Source organism: Plecotus auritus, assembly GCF_963455305.1.
Source record: "Plecotus auritus genome assembly, chromosome: 7".
Classification (NCBI taxonomy): Eukaryota; Metazoa; Chordata; class Mammalia; order Chiroptera; family Vespertilionidae; genus Plecotus; species Plecotus auritus.
The window spans coordinates 48051235-48077313 of NC_137774.1; the positions used below are offsets into that span (position 1 = coordinate 48051235).

The 26079-nt window shown below is 47.5% G+C and overlaps 1 protein-coding gene across 5 annotated transcripts in view; it reads left to right on the forward strand.

Moving 5' to 3' along the window:
- SHISA6 (shisa family member 6) overlaps positions 1 to 26079 on the forward strand; it is a 285134-nt gene that overhangs the window by 11239 nt on the left and 247816 nt on the right. For all 5 annotated transcript variants that reach the window (XM_080680834.1, XM_080680837.1, XM_080680838.1 and 2 more), the window contains one exon: positions 13139 to 13299. In XM_080680834.1, coding sequence (XP_080536960.1) covers positions 13139 to 13299 — 161 coding nt within the window. The remainder of the gene's footprint in view (positions 1 to 13138; positions 13300 to 26079) is intronic.

A 26079-nucleotide genomic window follows, 5' to 3' on the forward strand; every position in this document is an offset into this window, starting at 1 on the left:
TCCCATCCGTAGTCACCTCTTCGCTCTTCCTTGGGTTTTGCTGCTGCAGCAAGGAGGGATCGGAACTCTGAGAGGGAGTGCCTGGGATAGAGATGGCTGCTCCTTTTAAATGACATCTGAGAGTGTGTTCCAGAGCCTTCTGAGGTCCTGGGAATGCATGTGATCCCTAAGCACCAGGCAGGGAGGGTGCTGAACCCCATAATAGCGAAGAAGTTGCCAGGAGAGCTTTTCTTCCCCCGTCTTGGGGTCGGCCTCAGACCCCATCAGTAGGAACTCTGACGTCTGGCTGCTTTGCTGAGCAGGGCAGGATCATGTTAACCCACCTCCCCAACACGAGGCCCAGCCCGAGCTCCCAGGACTCCGCATCCCAGCCTCCCTGTTGGACTAGCAGTTGGCCCTCCCTGACTTATCACTGCCTCCTGAGCAATTTGCCTGAACTTTCCCAGGAATGCTATCCCATCAGCTTGGAAGGCTTTTTATGCTTCGGGAAATCAGACAGCGCTTCTGTTCTCAGATAAGCAGCAGCCGGCTCTTACCCACCTCCGTGCCAGCCCCTCCTCCCCCATCCCCAAGCATTTGCAAAGAGGATCTGTCACTTCTCTCTGTCTTTTAAGTCACATCATTAAAATGTTCCTTCTTGTTCCTTGCAGCATCTTTGTCCACCACTGTCGCTTCTTTCTCCATCTGTCCTTCTTTTGATTCCTGCTCACTCCTGTTGGGTTGTGTTCCTTTCCGCTCTCCCTCCGGTCTCCTTCTTGAACTTGTCCTGCTCTAACTGCATCAACTCGGACACTGCAAACTCAAATCTTCTCCAAACTGGACCTGGGCGAAGTTGTTTTTCTTTTCTCTGTCAGATAAAAAGCTGTGATGAACAGACTAATAGCTCAGACAGGGCTGCAAAGATTGTGCAGGGCACAGGCACTGTACAGAAGGACAGATTGTCTTCAAGCAGTCTCTGCCATGGACAATTGGCCTGCTAATTACAAGTCATTCTTATCTAGTCAGTAAAGCAGCTCTCCAAAGATCGGTGTTTTTCTCTTTTTTTAAAGCCTAGTTTGTAATCCTGCAATGGCTCAGGAAGCAGTAAAAATGCATTTCCTTAAAGTGTTTTGTAGTTTCCATGTCTGTTTCATTGATTGGGATTAGCCTCCCCCCATTTCTGCTCAAATGGTGATGCTTGACTGTAGGCTGCTTTCAATTCCCTTTTTAATTCCTCCGGAGTCTCCTGCTAATTTCCCCTCTTGTTTCTTTTCTTTTGTATTTCTGAGTTTTTAGAATCCAGAAACCCTCTCCCTTTTGGCGTTGTGAATTCTGTTACAGATGATGCCCCAGCCCCAGAATGAGGGCTTGCCTCCTTCTCTCCTGCCCCAGGATGACCAGCCTGGTAGAAGAGGTCAGGAACCTGGGGGCAGACTTAGCACAACGCGCCCTGTCTCTGGGGGACAAGGCGACAGTGAGCTCTGTCTTTGCTCTCTCTGTTCTTTCTCAATGGCCTGTACCGCCTAAGGAGCCTGCTCACACGTACAGCACTGTCTCCAACACCACTGTTTGGATGGAGGAGACAGGATCGCACCTACTGTGGGACCTGACCGGACGTACTTATATAGTCCTGGGTCCCTTAGAGAAAGGACTTGGACCTGTCTCCCTTTGCCTGCTTATGTGGCTCTTGAGGGACACCTAGCGAAGCCCCGTTTTCACTTTTGGAGTTGTCATCCACCTGTCTTTTCCTTAGAGCATTTGCTGGGAGCTGAATAGGAGGCAGGCTAATCGCACTTCTGTCATTTTTTTGTCCCCATGACCTTAGCAAGTCCCTTGGCCCTGCCTTGGTCTGGTAGCCTGGCGGTGGGATGGGGCTACCCCATTGTGGAGGCGTGTTCTTCTTTGGCGCATTCTGAACTCAGCATACCTGGGAGGTTCAGGACAAGAGTCTACATCTGAAGATCTGTACTTTCCAGTCAACAGCCCTGGGGGCAGGAGAAGATGCATTTTCCTTGCACACTAAGTCAAAAAAATGCGATCCAGACTCATGACTGAAAGGGACTTATGAGGTGTTTTAGTACCTCTCCCTCTGGACACCAGATCCCCCTTCTCACACACTCATGCATCTAGAGTGGGGGCTCCCCCAAACCTTGAGGCAGTTTATTCTGTTCTTAGGATGCAATTCTAGTTAGTTTTTATGGGGGAGCGGGGCAACATTGACTTTGCTGGCATGAAGTCTGCCCCATGGAGTCACCCAGAAGGAATGTATCCTTTTTCCTGTAAGACAACAAGATGTCTCTTTGAATGGCAGTCAAAGCCCCTTCAGTCTTCCTTCTCCTGGATCAACATCCCTAGTTACAAGTCTGTTTCTCATGAGATACGGTTTTAAGTCTTCATGTCTGTGCAAAGTTGTCCATATAGAAATGGGGTTATAATTTTACAGGGAAACCCCAAGTGATGTTGCCAACAGCAACGTGTGAGTCTCAGTCATTCAAACACAATTTTATCATCTAAAGATTTTTTAGGGGAAATTGGTCAGTCTCCAGCCATTGGCACCAATCCATCTCCTCCACCACAATGTCAAGAGGACAAATGTGTTTGCCAATTTTATTTACTCCTGTATTGACTAGAACAGTACTTGGCACAGAGTAGGTGCTCCGTAAATATGGTTGAATGAATGAGTGACTTAATTAATTAAAATGGAGAGGATTTTGGGTGGTCTTTTCTCATCTACCTCACCCTTCCAATGGTTACATTGATATGAAGGTACTGTGTTTGGAAATGACAATGGTGTTTATAATTTTTTTTAAATCCTCACCCAAGGACATGGTTAGAGAGAGGAAAGAAGAGAGAAACAGAAATATCACTGTGAGAGAGAAACATCAATTAGTTGCCTTCTGTACGTGTCCCAACCAGAGACCAAACCCACAACTCAGTTATGTGCCCTGACTGGGAATTGAACTGGCAACCTTTTGGTGCACAGGACAATGCTCAATCAACTGAGTCACTCAGGCAGGGCTATCATGTTTTTAAGAAGGGAAAGGAAAGGAAAGCAGCGGAAACGAGAGGAAAAGAAAAAGGAAAGAAAAAGGGAGGTAGGAAGAATGAAGAAAAAAGTAACTGAATCCTTTGCAGAAAATGTTTCCCTGGCCAGTTTGATCCATTTGCCCTTTTATGGCCCAATAAAATCCATCCTGATTTGTTTTGCTTGAAGTCCCTTTGCCTTTCCCTGGGACTTCATCTTGAAGCATCCTTGCACACTGTTGAAAGCATGATCTGTGATGGCCTTGCAGAAAGGAGCAAACAGACACTCTTTGCACTTGGCTCACAAAGTCCACTTTCAAGTTCAGCAAAAACTGCTATGTGACCAGATGCAGTCCTGTCTGTAGGCTTGAGTAGAAAATATGGGATGTGGGTGGTCCCTTCCAGGATGACCCATGGCCACAGCCATGCCATGTGCCTCCCTGTCCACACCAAGAGTTTTGCCATCTGGCATCACTGAGTCCTCCAGGACTACCCTCTTCTACCGATGCTTTGTCGTGGTCCTATAGGCTGGGCCTGTGTACACACCGGGAGTTATATTTGGATGTATTTGTTAATCAGATACTTACATAGTGCTTACTAGCTGCCACGTTCTGTTCTAATTGCTCTACAGAAATTAACTCATTTAATCTCCATAATAACGCTGAGAGGTAGACATTATTTTTGGCCTTCTTATTTTGGCCTCATTTTTTTCAATGTGGAAACAGAAGCACAGGGTACTTAGTAGCTAGCTAATGATCATCGGCACTGTATACCATGTGGCCGTCACTCCGACCTAGGCACTCTGCCTTCAGAATCCTCGTGTTTAACCACTAGGCTAAACCACCTTCATTTTGCCTCACCTATAGATTTAGGTCTGTGCTCAGAGCAAATCAAGGTGACACCAACAGTAACATCATCAACAGCAGCATCAGGTACATTTATTAACTCATCTATCACTTGTCTGTCCAAGTGCTAGAACAAATCTCGGTAGCATTTTTTGGAACAAGTGGGAGCTGTATTTGATACATCCACATCTTTAATTCATTCTCAGACAAACAATCCAAATATTTCTGAAAAGTCTGGGCTTATTATTGATGCAACTGAATTTCCCAGTCCTGGATGAATTTTCCTATGATTGATGAGGCAAGGGATGGAGTGTGTGGAGATGATGTTATTTGGGATGAATGGGGCCCCATGGGACCACATTCCCTCTCTGCCTAGCTCCTGGCTGGCCATCCAGTGGCAGCCCCAGGAAAGGTGTCCATCAGGATGGAATGACTTCCCGGCTGGCCTGAAAAACAAAGCAGGTGCCCGAGCCTTCCATTCTCTCGCCGAGTTCTGCGATGTTTATTGGCCATGATGAATTCCAATTGTGCCGGGGACAACTCAGACCTGCGGAACTGCTCCATGCAGATGCACAAACATTGTTACCACAACAAAGGAGAGCGCCACAGCCACTCGGAGCCTCTCTGTATGAGGAGAGTGGTCTTGTGCACACACAAAGCGGGCAGCTGTGTTTTTCAAGCGGACTGCGAGAGAACCAGGAATAAGGGGAACTAAATTAAGCCATTCTCCTTGGACCATGTGTATTAAAAATATATTCACTTCTCTGGTCTGGACTGCATATTTCAGAGAATGAGAGCACCCAGGCTGCCCAGTAGGGAAGGATGAGGATGAGGTTAAAGAGGACGCCGGTCGCTCCTGGGGTGTCAGTGCCACGTGAAAACTCAGTTATCTGGGACTCACAAAACCAAACTTGATTTAACTGAAATAGAATGTCCGCACTCTACTTTCAGGAGAAATCCAAAAGAAGTAGCTATTAGTGACTTACTTAAAGAAAACAAATCCTTCCATGGTTTGTCCCGCAGTTTCTGTATGAATAGCTTCAGGGATGGGCAAACTTTTTGACTCGAGGGCCACAATGGGTTCTTAAACTGGACCGGAGGGCCGGAACAAAAGCATGGATGGAGTGTTTGTGTGAACTAATATAAATTCAAAGTAAAGGAGCGGAGGGGAGAGCAAGAGAACCGGATAGAACAGCCGGATCCGGCCCGCGGGCCGTAGTTTGCCCACGGCTGTTCTATGTTGTCTGCACTTTGCTGAAGAGAATGAAAGATTAGACTGGTGGCCCACTCACAGAAGGACCTTGCAATCTTTAAAAAAATTATATCCAGTGTGCTCTACTTAATTTGGCAGGAATACTTTTAGAATATTCTTCAAAAACAAGAGTGTTCTCATTAGTCCTTAGGAATAAGAACGTTAACCAGAATAGCTTGTTCATCTATTTGGCCTTCTGTCATATGTACCCAGCAGCATAAACTGCTTCCTACCCCCGAAAAAGAGAAAGTGGAGAAAGTGTGTGATTAGGGTTCTAAACTCACCAGCTTGCCTTGCTCTCGGCACAGGAAAACTTATTGATTACTCACTGGACTTACATTCCCCATTCTGTGTTATTTAAATGGCTCAGAAATCCAGGGACATGGCCAAGGCAGGAAAGTGTATTAATTCAGATTAAAAAAAACCCAAACACTTATTACCAAATGAACTAAGGATCCCCAGGTTCCTCACTTAATTTGGGGGAACCTAAGTTTTTCCATTTGTTCACTGAAAATTGTGACAAAAAGTTCCAAGGTGTTTTTATGTGGCCCCCTTTTTCCACATTTGTTTTTAAACTTGGAAACTCCGTGAAGCCTGGAGAGCAGGACTCCTCACTTTGGTCTTACGCAGAGCAAGGGCCTAGTGAAGTATATTGTTGCACTACCCTGAATTTCATTTGACAAAAATGTTGCCTGGTAAAACAATGTAAAAACTTTCAAAGCTGTTGATGTTGGTGGCTCACTGAAGTGAATAGGACTGGGCAGTTGGGGGCAGCTGAGTTCTGTCTGGGTAGATATTTCCACTAAAGATCGAACACTCTAACACCTTGTGTTCAGAGACCATTGCAAGGACATAGTAGGTGAAAAAAACAGATGTGATTAAGTGATGGAGGGTTAGAATGATGGATGGATGGATGGATGGATGGATGGATGGTTGGGTGGGTGGATGGAGCATTGGATGGATGGATGAATGGTTGAATGGATAATTCAATGATATAAAGCCAGCCTCTGTAGTTTTAACCTACCTATGTTTGAAATCTAGATTTACCATTTACTGGTTGTGTGACTTTGGGAAAGAAAGCAAGTCTCTGAAAATCTTAGTTTTTCTCAGCAATAAAATGCAGCACCTGCCATATAAGGTTGTTTTGAGGATTATATAATATGCACGTAAGAGTTTCTGGCACATAGTAATTGCTTATTAAATGATAGCTTTTAATTTCCCAAGCAGGCAAGAGCATGAAGCAAAGTTATGAGCAGGGTTGTTTATGTTCCTATTGTTAAGGGGAATCATTTGCTATTTTAAGAAAGATTTCATGCCTTGAATGCAGGTGCCAAAACATCAGAATGTTGATTGGGCTTGGTCCCTGGTGTCGAGATAACTCAACACCTAGGAAATTCAAACACACTTTCATGGCCTTGGGACCACTGACAACAGTAACCAAGGTTTTAGGCAAATAAATAATTGGTCTTGACCTGAATCACTCATTTACTAATTGTTTCACCATGCCCGAATGTCAACTGGCGTTTGCTAAGTGAGCAGATCCAGCTGGCGAGGCCAGGAGGACACGTTCAGCCTGCGATTCACAGGAAAGTGAAATGTCTGTAATAGGCAGTCCCAGGAGCAGGACACCCAGACTCAAGTCCCAGGTGCTGGCTTCAGATTTCTGTTCCATAGTGCTCTCGTCCTAGGGTTAGTCTGAGCCTCAGTTTCTTGTTGAAAATGGGGGTAATAATAGCTACAAAGGTCACAGGGTTAGGACGGCATCACCCTGCGTAGGTCAAGTGATCACTTTTAGAAACTAAATGTTATCCAGCGTAAGATGGCACCTCAGTTATGCAGATGGTTAGTATACAGCCGTGCTGAAGGACTCGTTTCCTGGTCTCAGTGATCAGAACGACAGTTTTCCCTGCTCAGACCTGCTGCCCAGGTGATCACTCTCCCCACCTGCCATCCATCTCCCAAAGCAAGGCACGGAGTCCACGTGCAGAAGGGAGCAGAGGACCACGGCAATTATCCAGATAATTCAGGCAAAATGCATTTTTATTTGATATATCCAGATATTGCTGCAAAAGTGGCCCTGGGGGAGAGGGAGATTGGAGCAAGCAGGACAGTGAGCAAGATTCTTCAACTTCTTAAATTGGACAGGGCTGTGGTCTGCATGCGAGGTGCTTGGCTGGGAACATGCCCTCGGGCATCACTTGCCCATCTCTGTCTCTCCCCCACTGATTCTCATTCCCTCTGAATGCCTCTCGCCTTCTGAATCACTTTTTTATCTGAATTTCCCTTTGACTTTCTCATTTCCTCTCTCGCTCCTCCTACCTACTTGTATCTGTCCCTCTGATTCTGTCCCCCTTCTTTCTCTGTCTCCTTGTCTATCTCTCTTTCTCTTACCCCCTTATCCTGAATTCTCTCTCTCTGCCACTGCGTCTCTGATGTGCTCATTCTCTTTCCATCTGTCCACGTCTCTCGACCTGCTTCCTTTCTCTCTGTCTCTCCCTGTGTCCTGTCTCTCTGCTTGTCACTGTCTGTCTGTCCCTCTTTCTCCTTCGGATCTGAAAACTGCCCCTACTCTTTTACAGAATCCGCTTCCCTGTTCCGCAGTGACCATTTTTTTTTTTTTTTCCTGCGGTTAGAAAGTAGCTCAGGCCTTAACCCATTTCCTCTGGCGCATCCAAATTAATTAGGTGAGGCTGGGATCTCACATTTAGAATTAGAATAATATTTATCAAGAACCCTGGAGAGAAAGGGCTGGAAGATGGAGAGGAATGGGAGCAAGGAGGGAGGTCGGAGCTGAGGAGCTGAGGGAGGGGGAGGGGAGATAAGGAGAGGGAGAGCTGGCAGAGGGGTCGCTCCTAAGGACACACTGTCTGGGAAGGGGTAATCTTGGAGAATGGAGTTCAGGAGTCAGGGAAGCACACAGGGCTGGGGTGGCCACCCTGGGACCCTCAGATAGCCTGGCTCTTCAGGGAACCTTCTCCAGCATGTCCCTTCTCTTTGGTGGTGCTGCCCAGCTCAGCCCCGCCAACTGGGCATCTGAAGAGGATACAGTGCAAGCCATCATCTTCAGGAGACAAGTGACTGTACCGCAGGTAAAGCTCACTCTCCAGCAGCAGCCACATCTGAGCACGCTCAGTGTCCACCACGCCTGGTGGTCTCCAGGAAGGCATCTTCCCTCACCCCTCAGTCCTCGGAGCCCGAGTCCTGCAGAGCCTCTTGGGAGGTGGGCACTGGGAGACTCCCCATCCTGGGAGAGGTGAACTCAGAAATTTCTTCTCTGCCGTATCTTCATTGGCCAATGAGCCTCCGAGCAAATCTACTCTGAAATGGCATTTCCACTGTCGATAGGGACACAGGTGAGGCTGGGCTGGAAGTACTACAGCTGGGCTGTGAGCCAGGACCTGAGGATGCACTGCTGGCCCCGACAGGCATGGTCCCTCCTCAGGACATGGTTTCCGTGTGCCCAGCTCCACTGTGCCCCAGAGCCTAGCCCAGGGTCCGATCTTGGTATGGGCTGCTCATTTGATACCTGTGAGACTAGATTGCATTGAGCCTGTATCAAAGACCCGCTTCATCTGGTGCTGTGTAGATGTAAACCAAGGTTTTCCGCCCTGCCACGATGACACTGTGGGCCATACAGTTCTTTGCTCTGGGTGTTCTCTGTGTTGAAGGATGGTTAGTAGCACTTCTGGCCTCTCCCCACCAGATGCCAGTAGCACTTCCCTCCCCAGTGGTGACAACAAAACTGTCTTTGGACCTTGCCAATGTCCATAATCATCATGGAAAACGACTGATGTGGACTCAGGCTTGGCTTACCAAAAGCAGTGGACTTAACCATGAGAATCCATACTCCTTCACTGGTACCAGACAGTAGGAGTCCTTAAGAATTTAGGAGACAAGGCAAAGAAAGAAGTAAAAATAATATAAACCTTTCTTGGTAATAGCGGCCTTATTGAGATACAATTCCCTTACGATATAATTTATCCTTAAATTTTAAAGTGTACAATTCAGTGATTTTGATACATTTAGAGTTGTCCAGCTATCTATCATTACTATCTAATTTTAGAACATTTCACTTTCCCCAGAAGAAACCTTATATCTATTAGCAGTCACTTTTCATTTCCCCTCACCTAGCCCCTGGTCACCACAAATGGACTTTCTACCTCTGTGGATCTGCCTAATCTGGACATTTTATATAAGTGGAGTCATTCAACATGTGGTCTTTTGTGACTGTTTTCTTTCACTTAGCATGATGCTTTCAGAGTTTATTCATGTTGTAGCATGTGTCAGTTCTGCATTGCTTTTTAAGGCTGAATAATAACCCATTGTGTGAATACACCGTGTTTCGTTTATCCACTCAGTAGTTGAGGTACACTTAGGTTGTTTTCACTTTTTGGCTATCCTATCTAATAAAGAGGGAATATGCTAATTGACCCTCATGCCATCGCAAAGATGGTGGCGCCCACAGCCAATAAGGAGGGAATATGCTAATTGACTGCCATGCCCTCAAAGATGGCGGCACCCATAGCCAATAAGGAGGGAATATGCTAATTGACTGCCCTGCCCTCAAAGATGACAGCGCCCACAGCCAATAAGGAGGGAATATGCTAACTGACTGCCATGCCCTCAAAGATGGCGGTGCCCACAGCCAATAAGGAGGGAATATGCTAACTGACTGCCATGCCCTCAAAGATGGTGGCACCAACAGCCAATAAGGAGGGAAAGTGCTAATTGACTGCCCCGCCTTCAAAGATGGTGGTGCTCACAGCCACAAGATGGCGGCGCCCAGTCCCCTCAGCCCCGCTGGGGCGGCAGGCTCACGGCAAGGCCGGGCCCACCCACCTCCAGAGTCCCCCAGTCCCCTCAGCCACCAGCCCGAGGTGCAGGCAAGCTTCAGATGGTGGCTGCCCAGCCACCTAGTGCTGCCTGAGGCTCAGGTAACCAGGGCCGGCTGAGGCTTCTGCTGCCGGCAGTGGCAGCAGCAGAGGTGTGATGGGGCGTCGCCTTCCCCTGATCGCCGGGTTGCCTCCCACCCCTGAGGTCTCCCGGACTGTGAGAGGGGGCAGGCCAGGCTGAGGGACTCGCCCTCCAGTGTATGAATTTTCATGCACCGGGCCTCTAATTATTAATAATGCTGTATAAACCTTCATACACAACTTTTATGTGGACATCTGTTTTCATTTCTCTTGAGTATATACCCAGGAGTGTGATTTGCTGGGCCATATGGTAACTATGCTTAACATTTTGAGGAAATGCTAAACTCTTTACCAAAGGGCCTGCACCATTTCACATTCCTACCAGCAGCTTAAGAAGGCTCTAATTTGTCTATGTCCTTGCCAACATTTGGCTACAGCTGTTTTAGTGGCTCTGAAGGGGCATCTCATTGTAGTTTCCATTTCCATTTTCCTGATGACTAACGATTTTGAGCTGCTCTCCATGTTTACTTTCATTAGAGAAATGTCTCTTTATATCCTTTGTCCATTTTTAAACTGGGTTGTTGGTTTTGTATTGCTGAATTTGAAGGATTCTTTATGTAGCCTGGATATGTCTCATCAGAAATATGATTAACGAATATTTTTCCCTTCTGTGGATTATCTTTCATTTTATTGAGAATGTCTTCTGATGTAGAAAAGTTTTTATTTTTTATTTTTTTTGTTAATCTTCACCTGAGCATATTTTTTCCATTGATTTTTAGAGAGACTGGAAAGGAGGGAGGAAGGGGAAGAGAGAGAGAAAAAAAAGAGAAAGGGAGAGAGAGAGAGAGAGAGAGAGAGAGAGAGAGAGAGAGAGAGAGAGAGAGAGAAAGAAAGAGAGAGACCTATGTGAGAGAGATACATTAGTTGGCTGCCTCCTGCATGAACCTGCAACCCAGGTACATGCCCTTGACCGAGAATGGAACCCATGACCCCTTTGGAGCTTGGGCTGATGCTCTAAGCCCTGAACCACGCCAGTCAGGGCTAGAAAAGTTTTTAATTTTGATGAAGTCCAGTGTATCTTTTTTTTCCTCTGTTGCTTGTGCTATTGGTGTCATATCTAAGAAACCACTGCGAAATGTATGGCACACAGATTTATTTCCATATTTTCTAAGAGTTTACAGTTTTAGCTCTAATATTTAGACCTATGATCTGTTATGAGTTAATTTTTATATATGGTGTTAATTAAGAGTCCAAGTTTATTCTTTTGCCTGCAGATATCTAGTTGTCAAAGTACCATTTCTTAAAGAAACTCTTCTTTCCCCATTGAGTTATCTTGGGACCCTTGTTGAAAATCAGTTGGGCTCTCAATTCTATTTCATCGGTCTATATTTCTGCTATAACTTTTAACTCACTATTTTCTTACCATGTAAAGGTGGTGGGAAGGTGAGGTTGATCAACAGTAGGATGAAGGAATCCGGTAACTTGCATACGTGTGTGGTTTAAAAAAAATATTTATCACATTTTGAAATTAGAAGGCATGTTAGAGATCCTGCTCATGTAAACCCTTATTTTGCTAATAGGGGGAAAAGATTACTTTTAAATTTTATTTATTATTGGGTTGACATTGGTTAATAAAATTATAGAGATTTGGGGTGTACAATTCTATAATACAACATCTGTATATTGTATTGTGTCCAACACCCCAAGTCCAGTCTCTTTCCATCACCATTTATCTCCTTTATATTCTCACACCTTCTATTACCTCCCCTAACTCCCTCCCCCTAGGTCATCACCATGCACTTGTCTTGTTGCTATGATTTTTGTTGTTGTTGTTGTTTTGCCTAATCCCTTCACCTTTTCCACCCAGCCCCGGAACCCCCCTTCCCTCTGATAGTTGTCAGTCTGTTTGTTCTCTATACGTTGTAATGTTAGAGATGAACGAATCTGCCCAAAGGCTCACAGCTCATCAGTGGCAGAGCTGGGATTAGAACCCAAATCTCTTGAACCATCAAGGCGATTTTTTCCCTTATTCCCCGGCCCTGAATCTCAGGTCTCTGACCTGGACCACAGGTCTGTCTGAACCTCCTTTACCAAGCTAGTGAGCTTGTGTGTCCTCCCTCACTGCTGGATCCTCTGCAGTGAGTGTATATGTGGTGTGGCATGTGTCTGCCTTCCTTTCCCACTGAAGGAAAGAAAGCAGTGAGAGGAAAGCAGTTGGAAAATTGGAAATTGCTGTGTAAATGCCACCGAATGATAAGATTGCCAGTTTGATGCTCTTCTCCCAGGAAGGGTCAGCGTGTCAGAGGCAGCAGAATGGAAGGAAGCAAACCACTCTCAGACGTGCTTTTAAACTGCCAGGGTTGTCACTTCCCAAGGGGACAGAGTGTGGGAGCTGCCTGGGGATGGGCTGGGCTGGCTGTGTCGCCTTGCCTCAGACCTCAGCGACACCCCAAGTAGATGGAAGAGCTCTTGCCCAGCTCATGTAAGACAGGGGTTCACTCAGATCTGGAGACCTGGCCCTAGAGCAGTGGTTCTCAACCTTCCTAATGCCGCGACCGTTTAATACAGTTCCTCATGTTGTGGTGACCCCCAACCATAAAATTATTTTCGTTGTTACTTCATAACTGTAATTTTGCTACTGTTATGAATCGTAATGTAAATATCTGTGTTTTCCGATGGTCTTAGGCTCTACAGCAGCGGTTCTCAACCTGTGGGTCGCGACCAGTATAGAGCACAAGCTACTGGGTGCGTGTTTTTCAGTGGGGAAGTGATATTAGCAACCTGCTGCTGCATGTGAGGCCCACGGTGTCAGTCCCGCTGCAGTGACGGCCACTGGCCAGTGGCCCTAGATATAGCGGGAAGCAGGGGTTTGGGGAAGCCAGTATTTTGAAAGGGCTCAGAGTTCCTGGATTGAAATGAATTAAAGAAAGAAACCACCATCACTGCATTCTTGTTGCCCAGCATGGCAACCTCTAGCCTGCATTCCCACTGAGCCCAGCCCCAGGGGAAGCAGAGGCTGTGAGTTGGGTGCCCAGGCTCCTCTCCTCCCACCTCTGCGCATCGGAGCCCTTCGTGGCCTGCACACCTGCCCAGGGAACCTCACTGTGTTGTCTTCTCCCATTTAGGGCTCTGGCTGACATCTTGAGACAACAGGGACCAATCCCCATAGCACACTGTGAAAGAGAAACGATCTCGGCCATTGATACCTCCCCCAAAGAGAGCACGCCGGTCAGATCGTCCTCCAAAAACCACTACACCCCCGTGCGCACAGCCAAGCCGCCTCCAGGTAAGTGTGCGCTGAGCACCTTGGGTCTGTGCTCAGGCTGCTGAGAGGTCTCGGTGATGTTGCTGCTCCCATGGGGCAGGTCATGGAGCCCGTGCTGTCAGACTCTGATGGGCAGCTGGGCTTGTGGGAGTCTGGGGACTGCTCCCTGGGGAGGGATTGGCATGGTGGAGACACCGCCAATGCGTGTCCACCCAGAGGAGAGCTGTTCAGTTAGGCATCTGTGATTTAGAGAGTGGTTGGCAGAATCCTCTTACCTGAAAGGGAGCTTGTGGTGTACGGTCACCCGGTCACCCGCCTGCCCATGTCGGGGAAGGTTTAGGCCGACTGGGATGCTATGTGATAAGAAATTGCTGTAGTCATTGTAGAGACTTCTCTACTATTAGAATCTCAAAACAAACAAACAAACAAAACAAAACAAAACAAAACAAAACAAACCACACAAAAAAACCCAACACTTTGAGGTAGGGGTTCTATGTGGGTTGTAGGGTGACCCTTTCCTGTGCTCTGGTGATTGCTGGGTGGATGATGAGTTGGCATGTAATAGCAATACACCTTCTGCTCTTCTGCTCGGTTATCATTGTAACTGTATGAAGGGAACCGAGCAGGGCTCACGTCCCTTGTTGTATGAAACAGTAAATGAAGCTCAGGGAAATTTTGCTACTTGGACAGGTCACTAAGATATTAATAATAAGACATCAATAATGACAGTGATATAACCTCTCATGATTGGATCTTGCTCTGTGCCAAGTGTTTTGCTGAGCATTTTATGTGTTTTTCTTACTTATTCTTCACAGCAATTTTCAAAGTACTTATATTGTTCCCATTTCACATGAGGAATAGGACGGTTCAGTATGTTTCCCAAAGACAAGGTTGTTAGAAAGAAAGTCGGGATTCAAACTGGGGCATAAAGGTAACAATAGTCAGGACTAGAAAATCCTAATATCCTAACCCAGGAGGGTCATGAATCCAAAGTGTCTGAGTGGACAGTCTCCTTACAGCTGGGGAAGTTGTTTCTCATTATGAGCTTTAACAGACAGCCGAGTACTGACCCCAGTCTGTGACAGAGCTTCCACTTTGATACTTGGGTCTGAAATCTTCACATCCATCTCCTTTTTCAAAGGATGGGCTGCATATAGTGTGAACGAAACCTGCAATAAGGATAGACACAGCTGGGTGGAGAGGGTGTGCTGCAGATTCAAAATTATAGTTAATATGCCACTGGGATCAAATTTATTTTCCATTCATTCTTGAATTTTCTTAAATTTACTAAATCAGAAACCACATAATTGTATTTAATAGCATTAAATCTTTTGAGAATCTTGATTAAAGTTAAGGACATTCTCCTTAGAAAATATACATATATATGTATTCACCCCACATTTTGCATAGGATTTAAGGGGATTCATAGACCTTTCCAAAGTTAGAGATCCCTGATTTCAAGTTAAAGATGAGAGACCTGCCTTTGCAAAAAGTCTAAGATGCATTTTTAGCCTTAATGTCATTGATGCTTAAAATGTAAGCAATAGAAGGAATTTTGGCAAACACACACACACACACACACCCCTAGGCCAGTAGTTAGCTACCCACATGCACTTTAGAATCACATGGAAAGCTGTTACAAATACTGGTGCCTGGGCCCCACAAATTAACCGGAAATTCCAGGGATGCTGCTGGTATCAGTACTTTGAACAATCTCCCTACAGTGATTTAAGATGCGGACAGGGTGAAGAACCAGTGGTCCACATGAGTTCTTTCATGCTATGAGTGAGGACACTGAAAGACTGTGCTGGTGGTTCTCACATTTGGCTGCACATTGGAGTCACCTGGGGAATCACCTGAGGAACTTTGAAAATTAAGGGTACCTGGGCCCTAAACCCAGAGATCGTGATTTAATTGATGTTGGGGTGTGCCTGAGCATGGTGGGTGCAGGGGGGTGGGCAGGGAGGGTTTGGTGTTTAAAGCTTCCCAGGTGATACTAATGTGGAGCAAAGCTTGAGGATCACTGGGCTATGGACATTACATAAAGGGCTGTTCTCACTAATCCTTCTGATCATCCATCACCGTGGAATCTGACCTTGGTACCTTGACCATCCTTGAGTAGGGCATTTGTTTCCCTGAAGATTCATGGTTTGAAGTCAGGCTGCTCCAGAACCTTGTCTGCAGTTCTGGAACTTCAGGTCTCTGATATCCAAAGCATCCTTGGACGTTTACCTTCACCCCTGTCTGCTCCGATTTTCTCTGTCTCACTCACAAGCCAACTGGTTTCCAGTCACTGAGTCAGGACCGATTAAGTAGACAGTCTTGATTTGTTCTTAATGCCTTTCACTGGGCAGGAAGATTTGTCATTTCTCCTTGCTTCTATATACATCATCTCCTCTAGTGATTTGAGACAGAAAGAAAGCTTATAGTTACATGAGCTTTGGAGAAATCCTTTCTGTATTTCCTGGTTTGGAATGCTTGATTTTACTTTTAGAAGTGAGAGTTGTTTCCCTGGCCCAAAAATCACTTAAATTTAAAAGCAATTTCATAACAACCCACAACATCTACAGTTTATGATGGACATAACAGCTTTTCCAAATAGTTGATATCCTTCGTCAGTTGATATTCTCTCTCTCCAATTTCAGCGGAATTTAAACAGAACTTTGCTCAAATGTTCAAAGTGGATAAAGACTGTGATTTTGCCATTGGCTGTGGTTCATCAATGAGTTTGGTTGGCAAGTCTTTTAGGGGCATCTTAAGGAAGATATCCAGAAATACCAGGAGGCATCAGAGCTTAGGGGTGGTTTTACTACTCAAAATATTGTTCATGGACCTGCCTCGTCAGCATCACCTGGGGTTTGTGAGAAGTGCAGAGTCACAGGCTCTATCTCACCTGCTGAATAGAACCTGCATTTTTTTAAAATCCTCACCTGAGGATAGGTTTTTGTTGATTTTTGTTAGAAAGAGAGGAAGGGAGAGAGAGAAACATGGATGTGAGAGAGACACATTGATCGGTTGCCTCCTTACACCCCCCAGCCAGGGATTGAATCCACACCCCAGGTATGTGCCCTGACCTGGAATGGAACCTGTAAACTTTTGGTGTACAGGATGGCACTCCAGCCAGCTGAGCCAACCGGCCACAGCTGGAACCTGCATTTTAATGAATTCAGCAAGTAAAGTTTGAGAAGCACCAGAAAGCATGAGCTCTCCTCAGTTTGTTTTTGCACCCTGCCTGCTGCCTACAGTTGATATGGGGACGTAATTAGTGACACCCATGAGAGCACTTAAGACCGGTCTTGTCATGTAGCAGCCACTCAGTGATAGTCATGACTGGCTTGTGGAAGGGTAGCTACCACTCAGGGCAATGAATCATCAATGAGGGAAACAAAGGCATTGGCACCCTTTGACCAGGCGGGGTCCATGGGGCTGTGTCTGAAATGAAAAACCCAGACCTGTGGTCGGCAAACTGCGGCTCGCGAGCCACATGCGGCTCTTTGGCCCCTTGAGTGTGGCTCTTCCACAAAATACCACGGCTTGGGCGAGTCTATTTTGAAGAAGTGGCGTTACAAGAAGTTTAAGTTTAAAAAATTTGGCTCTCAAAAGAAATTTCAATCGTTGTACTGTTGATATTTGGCTCTGTTGACTAATGAGTTTGCCGACCACTGCCCTAGACCCAAGCCTTCCTGTGCTTGGCCTCGGCCCCCTCTACAGATGAGAGTGCTGTGTAGTGCTTTGTCCAGCTTTGTCAGGGTCTTGGACATCGGAAGCCCATGCCTGCTCAGTTTGGGAAGTGGAGTGAGTGAGGGTCCTGCTTTGATGATGATAAAAACAATGATACCACAAGGAGCACAGGTACCATTTGTGGAGTGCCTACTATGTGCTGGGCACTTTACTTGTGAGAGTGGATCCTGTCACATTTTGTAGGTACAGGAGCTCCTATTCCCACATTAGCAGAAAATTCCCCTTTCCTTCTATAGGAACCTTTATCCGAACTCTTCCTGAAGTCCCCTTCCAGCTTTAAAGGGACCTTCACAATGGACGGTTTCTTTGGTGTAGAAATCAGTGAATCCCACTTTCATACCCCACCCCTCAGCGTGGCTGCCGCAGACCCTCCTGCTCATCGTGACCATGGACCAGCAGAGAATGCATCCCATTGGAGCTTGCTGGATGTGCAGCATCTCGGGCTCTTTTCCAGACCCGCCGAGTCAGAATCTGCATTTTAAAAAAGATCTTTAGACAATCTGTGCACGTTAAAGCTGAAGAAGATCCCTTCAGCACAGGGATCCTCAGCTCTGACACACTGGAGTCATGTAGGCAGTTCTGAACATACTAATGCCTGGCCCCTGCCCCAGACATTCTGCTTTGATTGGTCTGGGGTAGAACCTGGGCTTTGGTATTTCTTAGAAACTTCCCACGTGGTTCCCATGTTCAGCAAACGTTGAGAACCAGAGCTGAGAGGGAGACAGTGAAGTGAGGAGCGCATCTTGAGGACTGTGGAGCTTGGGTTCACACCACACCCACAGGATGGAGCCTGGCTGGTGCAGGCCAGTGGCTGCAGGGACAGGTCTGTCCATGGCAGGCAGGCAGAGGGGATGGAGGGCTCAGGCTCACCTGAGAGAGAAGGGGGAGGTCAGTCTTCAGCTATGAATGGGGACACCTGTGTAGCAGCAGGCACAAGGAGAAACATCAGAGTTAACTAGAGGGCCCAGCAGAGCCAGGCATCAGGAAATGTGTCACATCTGGAGTCGCAGGTCTCGTGAGCACAGGATCTCAGAGACTTGCAGTGGCTCGCTTGATGCTTATGGATGGGAGGAGTGGAACCTCGCGTGTTCACCTGGCCTGACTCACTAACTCGCAGCTGGGGGAGCGTAGGGTACCTGCTCCTTGCAGTAGCAGTGACATCATTTGTTGGAGTTCCAAAGTTTTGATGTCTGACTTCCCATTATCAAGAGTGGCATCAGCCGGAGGAAATAAATATTTATGTCCCAGCTACACACCACTGTGAGCTGTTTAAATGAGCAATCAGTCATCCTGCCTCTTGTCAAAGCCGTGTGTTTAAAGGCAGACTCGGGGAGTCAAGGGATACGGCTTTTTAAGCTTTGTGGGGACTGAGCATGAAGGCTGTGCAGCTGACAGAGGGGCGCTTTGTCACAGCCCTGTATAGCCTGGCCCTTCGGTGCTTCCTGAACCTCAGCCTATTGCCTTCTGTGTCTCTCAGTGGAATCCAGATACCCTGTCCCTCCACATGCCACGCACGTCCTTCCCTTGGGGAATTTTCCCCTCTGTTTAGTGGCCAGGAACTTTTCAGCCCCAGAGGTTCGTGCTGTGAAATTCGATGCTCAGACAGCAAGCACTACCTTTCCTAACCTCATCTGCTCCTGTCCGCCCCCTGCTTTATTTTCTTCAGAGCACTTACACCATCTAACATCATCTATTTGCTGGTTCACTGGTTTATTGTCTTTGTCTCTATTAGAATATAAGCTTGGTGTAGGCGAGGGTTTTGTCTTTTTAGACCCAAGAACATTGCCTGGAAGATCGTCATAGTTGCTCAATGACTGTTTGTTCAGGGGATGAATGAACGAGGACACTGTCCTTTACTGGGATGGATGTAGGAGCCCATGCATAGGTATTGGTTGAGGCCACATGCTGAGGAGCTCTCATCAATGCTGCCTGCCTTCTGTGGCCCTCTGTGTAAAGTGAGTGTGGAGTCGGTCACGTTGACAGCCAGCTGGTCACCTGGTGGAGAGCTGAGCTGGAGGCCCTTCTCACTAGACTCCAGGGCCTCTTTGTCTTGGGCTGACCCAGGACTCCATGATTCAGTGCGGCCAGAGGCTGGGAATCTCACTTCCCTGGCTGGGCTCAGGAAGGTCATAACCCAGGAGACCCTGCCTATTCTGCTTACTCTTTCAAGAAAGACTCCCTTACAGAGTTCTTGGAAGCCCAGGCAGCTCAGATTCTCTGTTTCCAGGCATAGGTTGAGGGCTACAGGTGAAGACAGATGACCTGGGCCATATACCTGAACTCTGGGAAACTTCTGGTCAAGCTCAGCCTCTAATAGGAAATGGGACTTTTCTTTTCCCAGTCATCCTCGGGAACAGGGCTGTCTTGTTTAGCGTCATCAAACTCTGGAGCTCCGACAGCATGAGATCACCTGACCCAACCATACTTGACCTGTGAGGAAACTGAGGCACTCTGAGGGTGCCTAGGTGAGCGGTGGTTGGGCCAGGCCTCAGCATCCAGACTTCAGGTTGGAGTTGAAAATGTGATTTGGGCAGATGGACAGTTTGGGTGTGCATCCTGGATCCCCACTTATAAATTTCAGGACTCAGGCTCCATCACTTCAATTCCGTGTCTGTAATGTGAAAATGACTAGCACCCTCCTCAAAGGTGATTAAAGAGTTGAATGAAATAATTCATGTATTTTAAGGGCTTGGCACTGGCTTGGCTCAGAGTTCCCACTCAGTGGTCATCTGCATTCTCATCATCATGAGCATCACCTGTTATCAGCTGCATCTTCTCCATCTTTCCCTACCTATCTTCCTTTTTTCCCCTCTCTCTGTTACCTCCCTCTGCCTACATTCCTTTTCCCAGTTTGCCTGATATTTTGATTCTTCTCTCATGTTGGGAGTCTTCAGCAGTGGCTGGTTCTCAGCTCTTCTGTTAAAACAGGCACAAACTTAGCCTACAGTGTCCTGTCATTTCATTCCTAGTTCTGCTCCTTGAACTTCCCCTGTCACTTCCCTGTTTCCTGTTGGCAATCATTTCTTTCTAAACCTATACCTGTTGTTTGGATAGTCTCCCAGCAGACTGGCATTGACCTTTCCCAGGTGGAGTCTCTATACGGTTTGCCCAGATGTTGGGTTACCCCCACTCCCTCCACAGCATGCTCTGTTCTTGCCGTCATTGTCCTGCAAGTCTCTGCCTGGGGATGACCTAGGGTGAACCAGAGGCTGACCAGCAGCCACATGAGGCCACCACTCTTTGACTCTTGCCTCCTTACAGGTTCTGAAAAACCCAGAAAGTTCACCAAAGTCAAGGCTCATAGTAGAGAAAAGGAATCGCTAACCTGTGATGATAGGAATAGCATTAATTGGTGCTTACAATACAGTTAATGTGGAGTACTGGGCACCACTATATATGCTTTACCCATATTATATCATTTAATCGGCACAACTCTATGAGGTAGTATCATAGTTACTGTTATTTTACAAATGAGAAAAGTGAGGGCAGGGAGGTTGGAGACCTTGTCCCAAGGTCACAATGTCATCCTTGGTAGAGAGAGGATTCCAGCCCTAGCCTGGGCACAGTGCTATTGAGACTCTCTGTTGTTACTTTGTTCCTTATATTTCACTTCATGTTAAGCATAGACAGCAGGATATCACTCAGCTCAGCTTCACAAATGGTCTGCCATTATATTTGACCCAAGCTTTAGACATGGAGGCATTTGCTCTTTGAGGCATCTAAACTGATTTTTATCTTAATGTATTTTTTTTTTAAATAGGGTAATTATACAATACACAACACATCACTCTGTCTCCCCAAAGAGTTTACAGTGATCTTATCATGTGCCCAGTGCTGTGTTGGTTCCTGGGGTCCATGGATGGAGCCCCGAGGAAGTGTTGACAAGCATGTAGATGTGCTCACGCAGGTGCATGTGCAAAGGAGGGATGGAAGCCTGAGACTCTCAGAGGCTGGGGTCCTTGAGGTGCCTGGAAGGGTGCCCAGGAGTTCACCAGGCTGAAAAGGGTGGGCAGTGGGTAGTGGAAAAGGTGCAAGCAGCCTGCCAAAGCCACAGGGTGGTAAATCCTGTCTGGAGGCACATTCTGTGAGAGGATGCTCCCAGGGGTTTGGGGTATGTGGGTATGAGGCCCCTCCCCACATCAGAGCTCCGTGGGTTCTAGGGTCAGCTTCTTAGGGTTTGCTCCTGGCGTGTCCTCCCTTGGGTTCAGGCAGTCAGCTCACTCCTCAGCATCCTCCTCTGTCTTAGTCAAAGCTTTATTCTAGACCCATGGTCGGCATACTGCGGCTCACGAGCCACATGCGGCTCTTTGGCCCCTTGAGTGTGGCTCTTCCACAAAATACCATGGCCTGGGCGAGTCTATTTTGAAGAAGTGGTATTAGAAGTTTAAGTTTAAAAAATTTGGCTCAAAAGAAATTTCAATCGTTATACTGTTGGTATTTGGCTCTGTTGACTAATGAGTTTGCTGACCACTGTTCTAGACTGAGCAGCAGAGCAGCAAGCTTATTAAGCTTGAGTGGTAGGAGTCCACAGGCCCTGACCTACTTCTGGATGGCAGGACCTGCATTTTATACATTCTTTTACATCAGTTATAGTTATTCTGATAATTTCATTTCATGCTTCCTTCTGGGTTTAGGGGACACTTCAGTTGAGTGATTTCTGCACAATGAGACCTTCATATGGTCTATTTCAGAGCCATTACCATGTGTATTGTTTTCACCTGGTTCCGTGGTTAAAAGCACAGACTATGGAGTCAGGCTGTTGTGCATCCAGACTCTGACTTGATCTTCCCATCTGTAAAATGGGGCTAATGATGTTATCACCCTTCTAGGACTAGTGTGAAAATTAAATGAGCTTTTTAAAATTCTCAAGCAAGGACATGCTTATTGATTTTGGATATAGGGCGGGTTGGGGTGGAGGGGGAGAGAGAGAGAGGGAGAGAGAGAGAGAGAGATATGTTAGAGAGAAACATCAATCAGTTGCCTTCTTATATGCGCCCTGATCAGGAATAGAACCCATAACCAAGGTATGTGCCCTGACTGGGAATCCAACTCTCAACCTTTCAGTGCATGGGACGACTCTGTAAATGGGTTTTAATGTAAAGCAATCAGAGCAGCATCAGATACATTCCATTTGACACAGGGAAACGCTATTTTAAATATGCACCATCTCATGTATTGGTCGCTAGGCCACATGTGGCCGTGGAGTGCTTGAAATGTATTTCAGAGTCTCCCATGATTTCAAAGAGCTGGTAGGAAAAAAGAATGTAAGGTATTGCCAAAATTTTTTATATTGATTACATGGTAAAATGATAATATTTTGGATATATTGGGGTAAATAGAGTTTATTAATAAAACTAATTTCATCTGTTTTTATTTTTTAATGTGACTACTTAAAAAATGTAAAATTCCTGGATTTGAGCAATAAGGTAATGAAGACCTGGGTGGATGGGTAGGAGCTGGGAGGATGGGAAATATCTATAATACTATCAACAAAAACATATATATATTTTTCAAAAAGTCATCACCATGCAAAAAACAAAAGTAAAATTCCATGTGTGGCTTACATCTGTGATTGACATGATATTTACATTAAACAGAACTGATTTCAGTGTTAGCAACATTGGGTGTCTCCTTGAGTTCAAGCTTCAGTTCTGAACAAAGGTCCTCTCCCTTTGTGGAGCTTGCATTGTGCTGACTGAGACGTCAGGTCAACAAAGGAAACCTTCAGAGCATGCTCAGTGCTCGGCACAGCCAGGCAGGACATGTCTGAGGAGCGCTGGCAGGGAGTTGCTTTGGAGAGTGCGGTCCTAAGAGGTGGCGTTTCAGTTGGCACCTGACTGATGAATGACAACCATGGGGAGATCTGGAGGAAGAACATTCCAGGCAGAGAAAACATCAAGTGCAGAGGCCCTGAGGCAGGAGCAGACCTGGCCTGTTCGAGGAACAGCAGGAAGGCACAGTGTCAAGTGGTGGCTGAAGGAGTAGGCAGTGCATGCTGAGAACAGAGGGATGGACACGGGCCAGTCAGTCAGGGTCTTGGAGGCCACAGTCAGGAGAGTGGATTCTGTTTGACTATGATGATCTGATTTCTGATTTAATAAAACTACCCTGGTTGCCAAGTAGTTAAGAAGCAGGGTAACTTGTTAGCATTTCTAATAGCAACACGGGTTAATAAGAGAATGTTCTCTGACTTCTTCCTCCACAAGAAGACACCCATAAAGGGCCAGGTGAGGCAGTGATTGCCTGTGGGTGTCAGAATCAGAGAAGCCCAGGTCCAAATCCCAGCTCAGCTTGGATAAGGCCACAGGCCTCAGTCCAGGGCTCTTCAACACGGGTCGGCACACTTTTTCTGGAAAGGGCCAGATTGTGAAAGTCTCTGTCGCAACTACTCATTTGAGCCACTGAAGTGCGAAAGCAGCCACAGTAAATTGGTAAATGAGTGGGCTCTGCTGAGTTTCCATAAAACATGATTTATAACAATAGTGGGCGGGCAGGTTGGGCCTTGGGCTCTGGCTTACCAACGGCTATTCTTAACCTGTCTCTGAAAGCCACAGGCACCTTCCATGTGGCATGTGAATGGGGACACATTTCTCACTAGGAAACATGGGAGAGTCAACAGCACGGCAGAGCCCAGGAGGTGCTCCCTAAAGGTCAGGCCCATTTCCCTCCCCCGTTTCCTGGTGCTCTGGCCAGGGTGTTGCTCCATCCTGGTTCTCCAGCCGGTGGCTCCGGGGTTGATGAAGTAACCACAGGGACACCAGGGTCCTCAGCCTTGCCCTTCCCTTTTCTCTGTCGTCCAGGTGATGGTGCAGAGAGTGTACTTATTGTATTTACAAGTGACACATCACCGGGAGGGTTGGGCAGCATCCCCTGGGTGGTTGAGATTCAGAGTACAGTGTCCTCATAGTATAGACACCCCAGTGTTACACTGAACAAGCACCCTTTGGCTTTCAAAGCTCATCCTTCCACTAGCATCTCACATCCCATTTGTTTCCAGTCCTCAGACACCCCGGCCCTTGATCTGCACCCCTCCCTCCTTCTCGGCGCGGTGCTCTGCTCCTCCCTCAATACAGAGGGACAGCCCCCTCTGCTTCACACCCTCCCGCCCCCTCCCCTTCCCTGACAGCGGCATTTTGTAAAGCAGTGTCTACACCTGTTGCCTCACTTCCATTCCTTCCTCCTGCTCTTCAGCCCACGGCCAACTGGCCTCCATTGGCCCCACTCCCTGGCTCGCAGCCTCCTTCTTACAGCTTTGGGGGTTCAAGGAGTGGCTTCCCACTTGGCTCCGCAGCCAGGAAGGAATACCCACCTCTTCCTCCCTGGAAGCCAACGCTCTGGCCACCTGAACCCACTCAGCTTGTGAGGGCACGTTCTCCCACCCATGTTCTGCTTCTTGCTGTGTCTGGAATATTCCTTTTTTGTCCACTCTCCTTCAGCCTTGATTGTTCCTCCTTCCCTCCCAGGTCTCAGCTTAGCTCTCACTGCCCCCGAGTTCCTGGTTGGGTCAGCCCTCCCTGGGTGCCCTTGGCAGCTGGGCTCCTGCCCTGTGGAGGAGGGGCCTGGGTGCAGGGTGCTGATCCCAGCTTGGAACCCAGCTCTGTGTCTTCCTGGCCCTGCAGCCTTGACCAAATCCTTAACCTCTCCGTGCCTCAGTTTCCGGGCTGTACGTGGGACTAGTGACATCTCCCTGTGTGTTGTAGTGAGGAGTGAATGAGTCCATGACCTCCAGTCTGCCTGAGGCACGTCTGGTATCAGTCCAGCTCACCTCCCGATACCGGGGCCTGGCTCTGGGCCTGGTACACACGAGCTATAAAGTAAATGGCACATAAAATCCTGTTTGGGTCAGAAGGCTCAGTAAGTCCCATGTTGGGGGCAGCAGGTCCCGTCAGAGTCTTAGGGGTGTAGCTGTCTCTCTATTTCATGCAAACAAATGAAGTAAATCAGTCAGTGGCTCTGGAAACAGCTGTTCTTAGGCTGCATGGAGAGAACCTGGAGCCGCATCAGGGAGGTGGGCTGCCTGCTCTCCTCCTGGCGTGTGTGCTGCACCCAGGCTGCTGTATCCTGGTGAAGACACCTGTGCCCTGTGATGCCAGGAGGGTGACATGGCTGCTGGGAAGACCGAGGACACCGTTCTTTAAATGATATTAGCAACTGACGGTACTTGTTGAAGTACTTCCCATGCACCCGCTTATTTAAATCATGTAGCCGCCCTCGGAGGCAGTCCATGTTGTCCTGCCCACGTTGTAGATGAGGAACCCGAGGCTCAGGGGCTTCAGAATCCTGTCCAAAATAAACCACCAAGAGGGCGCTGGTCTGCGCTCTGAATGGCGGCAGCCTGACTCCAGAGCCCAGCCCTGAAGTTACTGGCAGGAGGTGCAGACAGGGCGCCGGGTGCCCCCTGCCGCTGCCTGACAGCTGGCATATGGCTGTGGGTCCAGCCTACTCCTGGCTGCTCAGGGCAGGGACTTGGGCCTGCAGGGAGGACGCCAGAGGAGGACAGTGTTTGCTCAGCCTGCGAGCAGATGTTCTCCAATGAGAACCCTCACCTTGCTGTGCACGGAGCCACTCACCCTAGGATATATTAAAGCAGTCGAGGGGCCACTGGCATTTTCCTGAATGGGGACTGGCCTAGCAGCGTTTAAAGTTCCCGGTGTCCTGAGCGTTTCTGACAGGACACCGGGAACAGTAGCTGGCTTTTGTTGAGGGCTGACTCGCTCAGAGCTTTATTCTACGCGTCCCCTTACAAGCCCAGAACACAGGGGGCTGCAGGGTCATGGACCAGGTCATGGACCAGCCCCCAGCTGGGTGCACAGCTTGTCAGTGGATGGGGGTCTGATCCTCGTTCCTAGCAGCTGCACAAACTTGTCTTTCTTTGGGATTCTGTGCCCCACCCCATCCTGCCCCCCCCCCGCACCCCCCCGGGGTCAGAGCCCGATTGGGCCACATCGCCTTTCCAGTGTCAGGCTTGTCATGAGAGGAAGAATTGGTTCCCACTTCCCAGTTTAATCCCTTTTAGATGGGAGTCCCAAGCCTCTGCATTTTGATCCTGGTGGTGGGAGA